General features: G+C 38.7%; 1 protein-coding gene across 1 annotated transcript in view; it reads left to right on the forward strand.

The window, feature by feature from the left end:
- LOC136827796 (uncharacterized) overlaps window positions 1-12,919 on the forward strand; it is a 28,651-nt gene extending 15,732 nt beyond the window's left edge. The window contains exons 3-5 of the mRNA XM_067085255.1: window positions 8,938-9,128; window positions 10,140-10,324; window positions 12,244-12,919. Coding sequence (XP_066941356.1) covers window positions 8,938-9,128; window positions 10,140-10,324; window positions 12,244-12,331 — 464 coding nt within the window. The 3' untranslated portion in view covers window positions 12,332-12,919. The remainder of the gene's footprint in view (window positions 1-8,937; window positions 9,129-10,139; window positions 10,325-12,243) is intronic.
- The last annotated feature ends 1,159 nt before the right edge of the window (window positions 12,920-14,078 follow it).

Here is a 14,078-nt window from a genome sequence, read left to right on the forward strand (position 1 = left end):
TTCGAAAGAAGCAACTGAAGATAATGAGGGTATTAGGTAGCCTAACAGAGTGTCAAAAGCTACTGAGAATTCGAGAGGTTCATTCAATACTTTTTACCTTATTTGTTATAAAGTGGAGAAAAGAAGGTTGTAGTGAGGGTGTGGGGGTGGAGAATGGTAAGAGAAGGATAGGGAAGGGGGAGTAGACAAGCAGGGTGGGGGGGAGGTGGGTAGGAGGGGAAACATACAAACATAAATATATGATTTATTGTAAATATATTAACTTATTTTTATGCCCTTATATCGGCAGAGCATAAAGACTGGTACATAAATATGCATCTATCACTTCCATTTCTTTCTATAGGTAGAAAAAAAATCTTACATTTAGAGATAAATGCAAATTAAAGTATATAAAACAGTTTCCCTTCATTAATCATTATTTAAGCAATAGAAGATTAATACAAAGCATTTGATGCCGTCGTCTTTTTACGAATGATAAATTCTATGAAGGTAGATGTGAATGTGTATGAATGTGTATATAGCTTTGTGTATGTGCGTGTAGCCGGAATATTCGCTCTGCGACTACACTGTGTGTGTGAGCGACTGGTTACGTCCGCTAAGCATCTTGTGCATGAAGGATGAGTTCTCGCTGAGGCGTCTAAATTAACAGTACATTGTGTTTATGCTAATTAGGAGGGAAGCGGAGCCAAAAACCTCTACGGTATTTATTTCCTCTCTCTCTCTCTCTCTCTCTCTCTCTCTCTCTCTCTCTCTCTCTCTCTCACACACACATATCTTTTGTGTGTTTCTCTGTCTCTTTTTTAATCATTCAATTCAATTTTCATTTCTCTCAATTTTATATTTCTTCACTTGCATTTCTCTCTCTCTCTCTCTCTCTCTCTCTCTCTCTCTCTCTCTCTCTCTCTCTCTCTCTCATCTTCTTGTATGTTTCTCTATCTTTTTTTAATCATTTAATTCAATTTTCATTTCTCTCAGTTTTATATTCCTTCAGTTGCATTTCTCTCTCTCTCTCTCTCTCTCTCTCTCTCTCTCTCTCTCTCTCTCTCTCTCTCTCTCTCTCTCTCCTGATTGCAGAAGTTGAGATATGTGAATGGACACAAAGTAAAATAAAATAACACTAAATATCTCTCCATCTACTCCTCTCTCTTTCTTTTTCTCTTTCTTCTCCTAATACACACACACACACACACACACAAACTCGAATAAAACATATTCCACAGGAGGAAACTTGTAAATGTATAGAAATTAAAAAACTGCGCAAAATTAGGCTTGAAAACCCGGAAGCTGATTACTGAGATTTGGCTGTCCAAGAGCTAAACATCAGTGGTCGTCAATTGTCCGGGTAAATTGTTCAGTTTGTGCTCAGGCGAGACGATACATCTTAATTAGTTCCGGCTTCTTGTAAAAAGTACTCCCTACTGAGTGTTCTTGATACCTTGCTTACAGTGTATTATTTATATATATATATATATATATATATATATATATATATATATATATATATATATATATATATATATATATAGTCATGAATGCTGGAAATATCTTTAATGCAATAACCTTTGATTTACACCTACCTCATTCGTTCGTTATACATAGTCTATGTATAAGTATCCGAATCTATACGTATAAATCTCTATCTCTCTCTAATATCCCTGTGGGCCTTAACAGTCCTTTTATTTCAGCTCCAGCATATAGTTTTTTTTTATTGTTAGATCAAATATAAAATAAATCTGTAGAGAAAGCATTAAATAGTTATCAACTTTCACCTCCCTAAGTAACATCTGTTAGACGGGAAAAATCTCATTTACTAAATATATTTTAAAACGTGGCAAAACAAACTTCACCACTTTAAAAGTCTAATTTCACCCAGAAAAGATAAATGAAACTCTTCTTTTAATAAATTGTGGTTTCAAACTTGCATATAGTAAGCTAGCACAAGTGTTAATAGATTGTTTTCACGCGGTAGCTATATAACGCCATAAAAGAGCTCACGAATTATCTTAAACGTCCGACGATTAGGGTTAGTCTTCGAAGTTAATTGTAGCATTTAACTGAAATCAGAACGCAGTGTTGCTTTCATCGCTTAAGTATGAAAGCACCACAGACCGACATAATGTGAGATAATGTTCAGTTCTCTTCACTATCGAGTTGAATTACTGCAGTGGTTGAGTTTAACGGTTAAGAGCATTGTGGGTTTGACTTGAGGGATTGGAGGATTCCAGGGGGGGCGGGGTGGAGTGGGCGTGTTGCAGAAGAGGGATAAAACCTTTAACTTCGTAATACTGAGGCTGGAAACCAAAGCTCCCAGCTTAATTTTTGTAAAGCCTTTAGACTCATAAGCTTTCTATACCAGTGCAAAATCTCGTTCTAATTATTCAAATGTATTCTCGATCAGTTAAATCCGATTGTTTTGTGACGGTGACTTTGGTGGTTGCAACGCCAGGATGTAATAGTTGATCAATCAAGCAACGGGTTTAATAGTTCCAAATATAGTCATCTGAACCAGTTCATTGTAAGATAATTCTTTTATATTTCAGTTCAATCAGATAATCCCTCAGACCTACATATTCGAAAGTAATGATATTAAGATTCTTTATTCAACTATTCTCTCTCTCTCTCTCTCTCTCTCTCTCTCTCTCTCTCTCTCTCTCTCTTTGATAGTTCTTTGCTTTTTATCATATATTTCTCTTGTATATTTGCACTATAAGGGGATATTAAACATAATGTTAACCAGTCTTTTATTTTTTTTACAAGTTTATTAGGAAGTGGCTTAACTCAGTCTCTGAGTAAACAGAGAAAATAGTTCAATTTTCCTCATGTTTTCTCTTTCGTCTTTTGTTCAGATAATAGCATTCTTTAAACCATGTCTTATCAAAATCTCTTCTTAAAAAATAATAACCGAGTATTATGTACATCATCTTGCAAATGGAGAGACATTATAAATGTATGACTTGCAGTTCCTTTACAGACACTGATATTGCACAATAAATAATGAGAGAAAAATATCTCCTTTTGTCATTTTTAATTTATTGCTGAGAAGGATTAGATAGGCATTTTTCAACAGGTGTCATGTGTTTTAATTTTTATTATTTATTGCACTGCCGGAAGCTAGCGTCATTGTTTGAAGTGCACGTGATAATTGTCCGTGTATATACATTATACAGTCACAAACACTAGCGCACACTTATAGACACACAAACACACACACGCTCATGTATATGTATATGTATATATATATATATATATATATATATATATATATATATATATATATATATATACATACATACATATATATACATATATAATATATATATATACACACACTTGTATATAATATATATATATGTACATATATATAATATATATATACATATATATATAAAAAACATCACCGTCCCTCTGACCCGAAACAGAAAGCACCGTTATTATGCACGGCCACAGTAAACTAATGAACTCCATTTGGCGATTCTAAGATGACGAACAACCTCAAAAATAGCGCTCGCGTGGCTCCGCCGTCCCCGACGAGAAACCCATCGTAAAAGGTTTCTAAATTTGGGGGGGGGTTCCGCTTTGCTTGCGGCCTGCGGGAGAGAGAGAGAGAGAGAGAGAGGCGTCTCGGAAGCCATCCAGAGGTGTGACTTGGAATTGGTACCTTGCTCTGTCTGTCAGTACGTAAGGTGGACGCGAGATACGCTCACCGCTGCCGCGGCGTTGTCAGAATCTTAATCTTCATAATCTTCTTCTTCCGCGTTCTCGTGCGAACAATTCAGTTTCGCGGAATGACGTAATATCAGAAGCGTTGTTCAGTTTAGTGAAAGGAACATTTCGTGTTTTTAAATTGACGTCATTTTGTGTCAGCATCTTCTTCTTGTATACGGGAAGATGACTCTGGCTCCGATTTCGGAAAGTGAATATGGATTTCGAGATGCCCGTTCTGTTAAGGAAAATTCTGGACAGTTTGCTGTACAGGAGGGACAATTGATTGATTTATGACTACTAAAACTGGCGTCACATCACCTAGGTTATTGACGCCACACAACCTGGCAGCTATTTTTTTCAAGACAATTCATGGAATGTATACATTTCCGGAAAATCTTAAGAAGCATATTTTCCTGTTTGTGTTTCCCATATAGAAATTTGTTTATGATTAATAATGAAGGATTTCACACTGTCGTTGCTTTGCAGATGCTAAAAAACCTTGAGAAGGCGTTTAAAAAGGCTAAAGAATATTCGAATAACTGTTTGTTATCATGTCATGAAAATCAGTATCGTGCTGGTCATCTCATTAATTAACAGTACATAATTTCATATTGAGCGTTTCCCAGTGTTTTATATAGCCACTGGTACTATCATCAGTAATGTCATCATTATCAAAAAAGTTATTTGTTGTTACTGTTGTTGCGGCTTTGCAGAGTGGAATTCTAGATCTACGAGCAGAACTCGCCCTGTAAATCATCATATTGCTGTAAAAAGCCCATAAATCGTATTACTTTTTGCGACTCATTAAAATGCGTCTCTCGTTTCCAAAGAGACCTTAGGTAACATCCGAAAAACCAGACCATGAGAAAACATTTCAAGACTCTCTGGCCACGAGCAATCATCCGCCAGTACTTTGTGGTTTCGGGATGCATATATGGACAGACGTTTGCCGCCCAAAAGGAGTCTTTAGGAATCTTTTGAAAGAGAGAGAGAGAGAGAGAGACGCGCGTGAAAGATGCGCTCTTAACTACACCGTCCGCAGCGCCTCTGAAACACAACATAGAGGTTTTTGCGGTTCTCCGTTCCTCGCTACGGATGCAGATTCCGTGGGTGGGAAGAACTATGGAAGCGGTTTCTTTTATGCCTCTCTGTGATGTCTCCACTTCTCCAGGTTCGCGGAACTTAGCAACAACTGTTTAAGAGAAGCGCGGAGATTGAGACCTGCGGCCGCTTCTTTTCTTCTTCTTGCGCCTTGTCGCCGAACTTTGCACCACCGTGGAACGAGTATTGACAATTGCTTCTTGTCGCATATCCCTCCTTCATTTTATTGGTTCATCTCAAGACTGGCGAAGACAGGTTGCTGGTCCCGCTGATTTTTTTTTTTTTCGTTTATTTATTCATTTCGGTATTCCGGATTTCAACAGTGACTGCTGTGACAACCATTTTTTTTTATATAGATTTTATCCCGTCTTTGTTTTACTGCGCGCGTGCAAATACACGCACACAAATCATATATATATCATATATATATATATATATATATATATATATATATATATATATATATATATATATATATATATATATATATATATATATATATATGTGTGTGTGTGTGTGTGTGTGTGTGTGTGTGTGTGTGTGTGTGTGTGTGTGTGTGTGTGTGTGTGTGTGTGTAATGTTTGTGAATGAATGTGCATCATAATCAATAATCCACTAAAACTGCCTTAATGACTATAATTAAGATTCTGTCAAGCGACGTGTGATTTTCGATAAACGACTTTGGTTTCTGTCAAACACAAACCAGCAACGTCTGGAAAACTCTATCATAAAACCACAAGTTCGAAAACTTCATAATTCGTAAACGGTTCCGAACCATCGACTTTTTTCACGTGAGGAGGAGGAGGAGACGAGATGCCCGCGAACTTTTTTCTACTGATGCTTCGCTTTCCTATCTTGTGGTTTTATTATGGCTGATTGCTGTTCGGCACTGAGTACCTGTCATGTACTAGAAACAGACCCAGAGCCCATAGATTATTATGAATGGCTTGCGTGTTGTGGGTGCGACAAACTTGCTGGTGTGTGAAAAGTAATTCAAGTGGTCTGAAAGAATTTTTTTTTTTTCATTCTACAGATATTGTGGATTCTAGAAAGCGAATCGAGACGTATTTTTCAATCAGTGGGAATTGTTAACTCTGTCCGAAACTCGGAACGCAGAACTTTTCGTTTAAGTACTAGTCTGTGATATTGACGCTCTCTGAGGTGGAGAGATCTTAATGTGAATTAAAAAGAGAAAAATTTTTAAAAGCGACTGAAAAGAACTTTACTCTGGAGACAGGAGGTCACTCCCAGTGGACTCTTCCATTTTTTTTTTTTTTCTGGAAGAAAGAAGCATTTCTTTTCTTTTTCAAGCGGAAAATCCCTGTAACCGAAATGCTCAGCCGACGTTCAGTCGTCATATTAGGTAAGATACCGCATCTGGGTAATTCCAATAAAAAGCATGACCGTATTTTCTTGGGCTGCAGAAGTTATTGAATAGAGGGAAGGAAGTTGAACGATTTTCATCCCTCGCAGTGTAAAAAAACAAGAACTATCTTATATAACTTATGCAAACGGATATAAAGACCGACTCTACTCTGGTTTTTATCTCACTAAAACAATTTTTTCCGTCCTTCATCCTACGTTCTCGAAGGAGTTTACCGGAAAACTTTCCCCTCGTCTTCCATGCTATTCACGCCTGTGGTATCTAGCTTTCAGCACAAAAATATGCTTCAGTATGCCTTCAACGCAGGAGCATGTTTTCGTCCGCCTCTTAACACTGGAGCATGCTTTTGTCTTTCATTCATCCTGGAAGCATATTTTGTCTACTCTTCAGCATGGAAGCATGTTTTTGCGTTCTTAGTCTTCAACATGGGAACAGGTTTTTGTTTGTCCCTCAACATGGGAGTTTGCTTTTGTCTACTGCTAAACACAGGAACATCCTTTTGTCTACCCTTCAACGTGGAAGCATGCTTTTGTTTACTTTACTACAGAGGAACATGCTTTCCTACCTTTAAATATCAAGCATGCTTTCGTCTACCTTGTAGCATAGGGGCGTGCTTTAGCCATTCATGCTAGACCTTAGCTTTGTCTATTTTTCTACACAGAAGCATGTTTCTGTCTGCCATTCAACGTAAAAGCATGCTTTTGTTTATCGTTCAACGCGGAAGCATATACCTTCGTTTTACTCAACGCAGAATTAATACTTTTGTCTCTCCTTCAACAAAGGAGTGTGTTTTTGTCTCGTGAGTTTCGCAGTGACCTCTTTCATTTCTCAAATTCTTTTACTCTTCTGCTCTGCTTCAAAAGATAATAGTAAGAGTAATTTCATATTTGGGGGTCTATAGAGGTATCAAGATGGTGTTTTAAGAGAGCATTCAATCATTGCAGAGACCAGTGACTTGTCAAATGTTGTGAATAACAATATTTTAAATTTTGATTAACGTGTCCTTTTTACAGAGATCTTCCTGAACGAACACATAAATTGTTAATGTCGGATTGTCAGCATTACCAGTTCGTACAGAGCCAAGACAAATGTACGTGACCCTGTAAAGGTTGTACAATAACCAGTAAAAGTCACGTGTGACAGTATATCACATAGGACTTTCTCCTAAAAAAAAATAGCTAAGTTATACTCTCGAGCCAAGAGAACGCTTCAGAACAGTGATAGAGAAGTTTACTCCTTGGCTAGAAATTGATAGGTATAGATACATCTTTGTGCTGTTAATTGAACGCTGAGAACGCAACTTGTAAACAATGAAGGAATGTTAAATCATGAAATGAAATCCTCTTCACTGCACGATAGCACCATTTACAGAAAATAACAAAAAAAATATCGTTTTAGAAGACAAGAAACAAGCTTTTATTGTAAGTGCATGAATGTAAGAGAGTACAGAACATAATATTTCGTCAATCTTTATTTAGATCATTGTAGAACCCTTCTGATACGCATAACACAAACCCCTTTATTCACAACAGACGCAGATGTGAATAAGGAACGTCTCTTCATTTTATTCAAGTCATCCAGTGTCGTGACAAATTGCCAGTCATTGTTAGACGTCTCGACAGGCATCATCTTGATTTAGCGTCCTAAAAACATACATCCGCTCGCATCTGACCAACATTTTGGACATAAGATGCTCTTGCGACATCTGCTAAGCACTCTGTACGTGCTTGTAATGTTGGAATGCTCATATTTTCTTAGGTAAATCTTACCCTTTAGAAATGGTTCGAATGTTTGTTATTTTTCAGCTTTAGACATTAATTTTACTTCGAGCTCACTCAAGATGTTTGTTTCATGCATACATGAAAAATGTAGGCCTGGAGTCCTTCCAGCATCCAGAATATTCATTTGCATTATAGAAGAGATATTACCCTGACGAAACGCTCGAGTTAGCGTATTTAACGAAACCCGGTTCATGAAACATTCCTGAATGAGTCAAGGTCAAAGATCAGAGGTTAAGGAACAACGGCACTTCCTCTGCCACGCTTGTCAAGGAAATGATTAGAGACCATCGTATTCATTGGGGATCTATTTCTGCATCCTCTTCCTCTTCTTCATCTTCTTCTTCTTCTTCTTCTTTGCAGAGACAATATTAAACATGGTTCTTCTTCTTTGCAGAGACAATTAAAACATGATGAGGAAATATTTATATAGATTAAATATGATATATATATATATATATATATATATATATATATATATATATATATATATATATATATATTATATATATATATATACATATACATATATCATCCACACTCTCAACATATTCTATAAAATCAGCATTGGCTAAATGATCCTTAAAAACCTGCCTCCTAACCTGTAAATCTGTTTCTGAAAATCTACACATGTCCCCGACAACAGCAACTTGATGACTGAACGTTAATAATTATACAGGTGAAAATTAGATAAACGTGTGTCATAGATAACGACAAATACTGGCGTAAGAATTGAAAATTAGTTTCACTATAGGCAAAAAATTGTAGAAAATTTTATCATGCCATGAATATCTGTGGATTATATTTATATTTCACTGAGAAAGGCAGTTTATTGTACTTTTGCATGGAGCAGAAAAAATTTTGTATAATATCTGAATCGGGTCTATTGGTGTCCTCGGGATTCAGCTGCATTTTTCATATTTATCAGCCTTTTGTACAAAAATAATAACTCTTTCTCCATCTTTCCAGTCCTAGCGGCAGCCATTGCGCAGAACGGAGGCTTCTCCGTAGCAGAAGAGACCAAAGATGGCGGAGGAGAGGCGGAAGAAGGTCAGCCAGCTCTGACGAAGAAAGGTGTCGAATTAAAGGACGCAAATGGACGCTACTTTGTTTTCTTCGACTTCCACAACATCATCAATAACCTCTTCAAAGCTATGTTGGTGAGTCTTGCTTTCTTGATGGATCCAGGCATTTTTAGCCAAAGGGAGATAAGACCTTTTTTTTTTTTTTTTTTTTTTTTTTTTTTTTTTTAAGATGATGGCCTTTAATTCCTTCATCGTCATTTCTTTTATTATCTATTTCAGCTTTTTCTGTTTCATATTTCCTTCTTTTCAGTTTTATTTTAACGTATTTGGTCCATTATCATAATTTTTCTTTTATCCATTTTTTTTTTTTTTGAAACGTGTTTGTGCTGGGCTATTGTATTTTTTGTGGTGGTTATTCTCTCATTTTTCTGTTATTTTCTTTTGAAATATATTCAACCCATCCTCATTTTTTTTTCCATTTTTTTTTGAAATATACTCAACCTATTCTTATACTTTCCTTCCATCTCATTTTTCCATTTTTTTTTCCATTTTTATTTTGAAACATGCTTTTTCAAACCTATTCATCCTATACTTTACCTTCGATCCCTCATTTTTCCATTTTTCTTTTGAAACGTACTCATCCTATCCTCATCCTCATCTATATTTTTCCATTTTTCTTTTGAAACGTCCTCCTCCTCATTTTTCCATTTTTTTTCCATTTTTCTTTTGAAACATACTCATCCTATCCTCGCATATCCTTCCATCCTTCATTTCTCCATTTTTCTTTTAAAACATACTCATCCTATCCTCATATATCCCTCGAGCCCTCATTTTTCCATTTTCCTTTGGAAACGTACTCATCCTATCATCATATATCCTTCCATCTCATTTTTCCATTTTTCTTTTGAAACATACTTATCCTATCCTCATATATCCTTCGATCCCTCATTTTTCCATTTTTCTTTTGAAACGTACTCATCCTATCCTCATATATCTTCCATCTCATTTTTCCATTTTTCTTTTGAAACGTACTCATCCTATCATCATATATCCTCCATCTCATTTTTTCATTTTTCTTTTGAAACGTACTCATCCTATCCTCACATATCCTTCGACGCCTCCGGTTAAACGTATCCTTTCTTGCAGTTTTACACGACGGGCCACGCGAACATTATCGCGCCCTTGAGCAACGTCGCCGTCAAGACTCCTGTGATAGGACTCATCACCCTCTGGCTAGTGCTGATCCTGATCTTCTACGAGTACACGACGGGGGCCTTCTTCGGCGACTTGGCGCCGAGGTCCTTCGATTCCGGACGGGAAGCCCATTCCAGGTAATAAACAAATACTGAGTAAGTAAATGAATTCAGGGACCTTCTTCGGGAATCTGGCGCTGAGGTCCTTTGATTCCGGACGGGAAGAACATTCCAGGTAATAAGTAAATGAATTCAGGGGCCTTCTTCGGCGACTTGGCGCCGAGGTCCTTCGATTCCGGACGGGAAGAGCATTCCAGGTAATATGCAAACAAGTAAATAAACAAGTACTAGGTAAGTAAGTCAACACACGCTAAATTCATAGTGCTTCGTAACAACGAGCTCTTAATCGTATTTCTATATTAGCCTGAATTTGAAATTTATAAGACATTGCACTTTCACACTTTTATACCATAGTTTAGAAATATCTTTATTTTCCGTTTTAATTATTCTTCTTCTTTGCCTTCAGCCTTTACCAGTCTCTATATGGGGTCGCTGTTCCGTGTAAGCCTTTTCCATCTTCTCTTATCTTGCGTATCCTGTTCTCTTAACCCTTTTCCCCGCATGTCATTTGCTGCGTTATCTTTCCATCTGAATCTTGGCCTTCCCCTCCTCCTCCCCCCCTCCCAACCACCTCCATGTCCATGACCCTTCTACACACACGATCCTCCTCTCTCTGCATGACATGACCAAACCACTGCAATCTTCTTTGCTGAATCTTCTTTGACACTTCTACCAATTTGACTGTCCCTCTGATATCCTTTCTCGTGACCCCACACATCCATCTCAACATCCTCATCTCTGCCACTTCCAACTCTTCCTTTCTTGAAGCCTTCTTTATTGACCACGTCTCAGCCCCATTTTCCATTTCAGTTATTGTGCCAAAAAATTCCATTGATATGGTTTTCAACAGATAATTTAGACTGTGAAACATTTGTACACACTTTCTTTGTGTTTGTGTGTGAAAATAGGAAGTATAAAAGCTCTAATCCGCAACAGAGTTACCTTTACATCATCAAAAGGAAACCTAAACATGGCCATGACATTTTAAAGCAAGATGCGTCATCTCCGTCAGGAATTTATGAGTTTACTGACTGCGGACGCTGCGGTTTGAGTCTGCATTTTGATAATAAATCACAGGATTATGAGGAATGTTCCCCCTTCTCGACGTCATCTGGTTTTCCATAGTGGTCCAGTCGCTGATAAAGGTGGCTGTTTTCTCAAGATTTTCCTGTATGGGGGTTAGTGTAGTCAGTGCCCCTCACTTGGTGAACTGTAGGCCCCTAGCTGCAATCTCTTTCATTCCTTTTACTGTACCTCCGTTCATATCCTCTTTCTTCCATCTGACTTGCCACTCTCTGACAACTGTTTCATAGTGCACCTATTTTAGCCGAAATTATATAGGACAAAGAATCTAAGATGGACTGTTGTTGAAAATTGTTTTTTTCTGGTGTAATTTCTTTTTTTTTTTTACAATTTTTGTATCGAATTTGACCTCATACAGACTGCGCGGTTATCCCCTGTCTACACCTTTCAGACCTTCTTGCTGTCAATTTCAGTTTCAGCGCTGAATAACCTGACAGGTCCCAGCGCTTGGCATTTGGCCTAAATTTTATATCCAATTCTCTATTCTAAAAATCCTAAAGAACTTATTTTCTTCTTACTGACTTCTCCATACACTGGGTGTCTTCTACCGCCTCCCCCTTCCACCCCCCCCTCTCAGCATCCTCCTCTTTTGTGCCTGCCACGCCAAATTCGAAGTCAACCGCACGACACTTCCTCCGACGGCCCTGTTTATTCCGGCGGCTGCAATTTGCATTAGCTGACGATGCGGGGGTGCACGCCCGGTTCCTCGCCAACCGCCATTGAGTTGCTTTGTCTCGTCATTACCCGTATGACGGATGGCGGCCGCAAACGAGCCGTGCATGTTCGCCTCCTCTCGCCTAACAGACCAGACTCCCTATTAAGACCCTTGTTTCTCTCCCTCCTTCCCTCCGCAGTATCCTGCAGGATGTTTTGGAGGCCCTGGGTCGGGCCCTGCAGCATCACGACGACGACGACGAAGAAGAAGAAGACCGCGACCATTAGCTAACGAGGGGATCACGACTCCTCCGAAGAAAGACGCTGACACCACCCACTCCCCTACGGAGCAGGAGGAAGGAGTTCGTTTACACCCATAACATCCGCCCGAGCTGTCCCATTACCACGCCCCTCATCGCCGCTGCCGCCCATTCGCCGATTCTCTGGGTCACTGGGACTCCTTCCTCGCCGAGAGGTCAGGTCAGGATGCGGCGGGAGGTCGACGGCGAAGGTTGGGGGCTGCTTCTACACCTGGCACGGGTCTCTGACGGGCGGCTGAGAGAGAGAGAGACGGCTGTTCTGGTGAGGAGGCAAAATCGAAACTGCTTCCAGAGAAACGGAACTCATATGAGGCAATTTTAAAAAAAAATTTATTTAATTAACGCCAATTATTTTTTTTTATTAAATACCTTCTTTGGTGCTTTATATTCTCCTAAAAATTACCTCTGAGAAATAATACAGAATTATTCGCTTCGGTATGCCGGAAAATTATACGGCGAGTTCTGCCGTCAGGTTTCAGTGTGCGGTGATTCTAACCATGTGCCAGCTTCTGACTTGATTTATCTGTAACCTTTAGATAACATAGTGTTTGATATATTCCCATTCGTTATTCAATAAAAATTGTCTTTGCTGTGTTGATTTAATTACCTCTGAAAGAAGCTAGCAAAAAATACAGCTATAATGAGTGATATATGATTGTTAACGATTCAGAAATCACTGGTACTCCTTTGATATGTATTGCTGGATACTGCATTGTCTCAGTAAATGTTCCTGCTTTGGGATCTTAACATTCTTTATTCATAATTTTCTCATTAGGGATGATAATAATAATGATGATAAACACTATCAAAAAGAATTGAACATTTTCCACGTCACAAATTCAAGGTAAGAGACAAAAGGGTTATTGCTAAATAAGAGGCATTTCATTTATCTTTGTCATTGTACCTGTTCGTCAGTGATGACAAGATTAATTTCACCTGCCTAACAAGCTTACATGATTTCTTTCGGTATGTTAACATTCATATATATATATATATATATATATATATATATATATATATATATATATATATATATATATATATATGTGTGTGTGTGTGTGTCTGTGTGTCTGTATACTGTAAACACAACAGTAACACACGCACAGACAACATCCCGAAATTCTTGTCATATTTAGACATTCGCATGACGTTCGACCAGCCAAGACGTCGATTGTGTCATCACACTTCCCGAGCGTGTGAATACACTCGAGTCTCAGCCAATTTCCGGGGAAAAATGCGGCAGCGATCACCTCTCATACCCCATCTTGAGGTCTACCGCAACATGCCACCAGCGGAGCGGTTGGGAGGGTCAGAGGCCGAAGGAGAGTCACCAGCCCTTCGCTGGTACGGCTGGTGATAACCCACTCGCGGTGACTCCCCTAATATCTCTTAACACGGCAATGGATTCCCCCCCCAACCCACCACTCCTTCCCAGCCATAAACCTACACCTACCTACCTCCCCCCCCCAGATATCAACAAGACGCCTCACTGACCCAGTAACAAAGGCGTTTTTGTGCCTTTATTGAGCCGTACGGAAAGCAGTGAGTGGAATTGCGTATAGGCCAAGGTTAGGGACCTTGGTATAGATAACAGACCCGCTCTGATCGGAAGCAGGCTATTGTTGGGCGGGATCTGTTGCAAATTGGGTTTTGCAACGTAGGTTAGAAATGAAGAAGAACCAGTTAAGTTGAAGAGGAAGCGATAACATTGTCGG

This window comes from Macrobrachium rosenbergii, chromosome 42 (assembly GCF_040412425.1).
Source record: "Macrobrachium rosenbergii isolate ZJJX-2024 chromosome 42, ASM4041242v1, whole genome shotgun sequence".
NCBI classification, from domain to species: Eukaryota; Metazoa; Arthropoda; class Malacostraca; order Decapoda; family Palaemonidae; genus Macrobrachium; species Macrobrachium rosenbergii.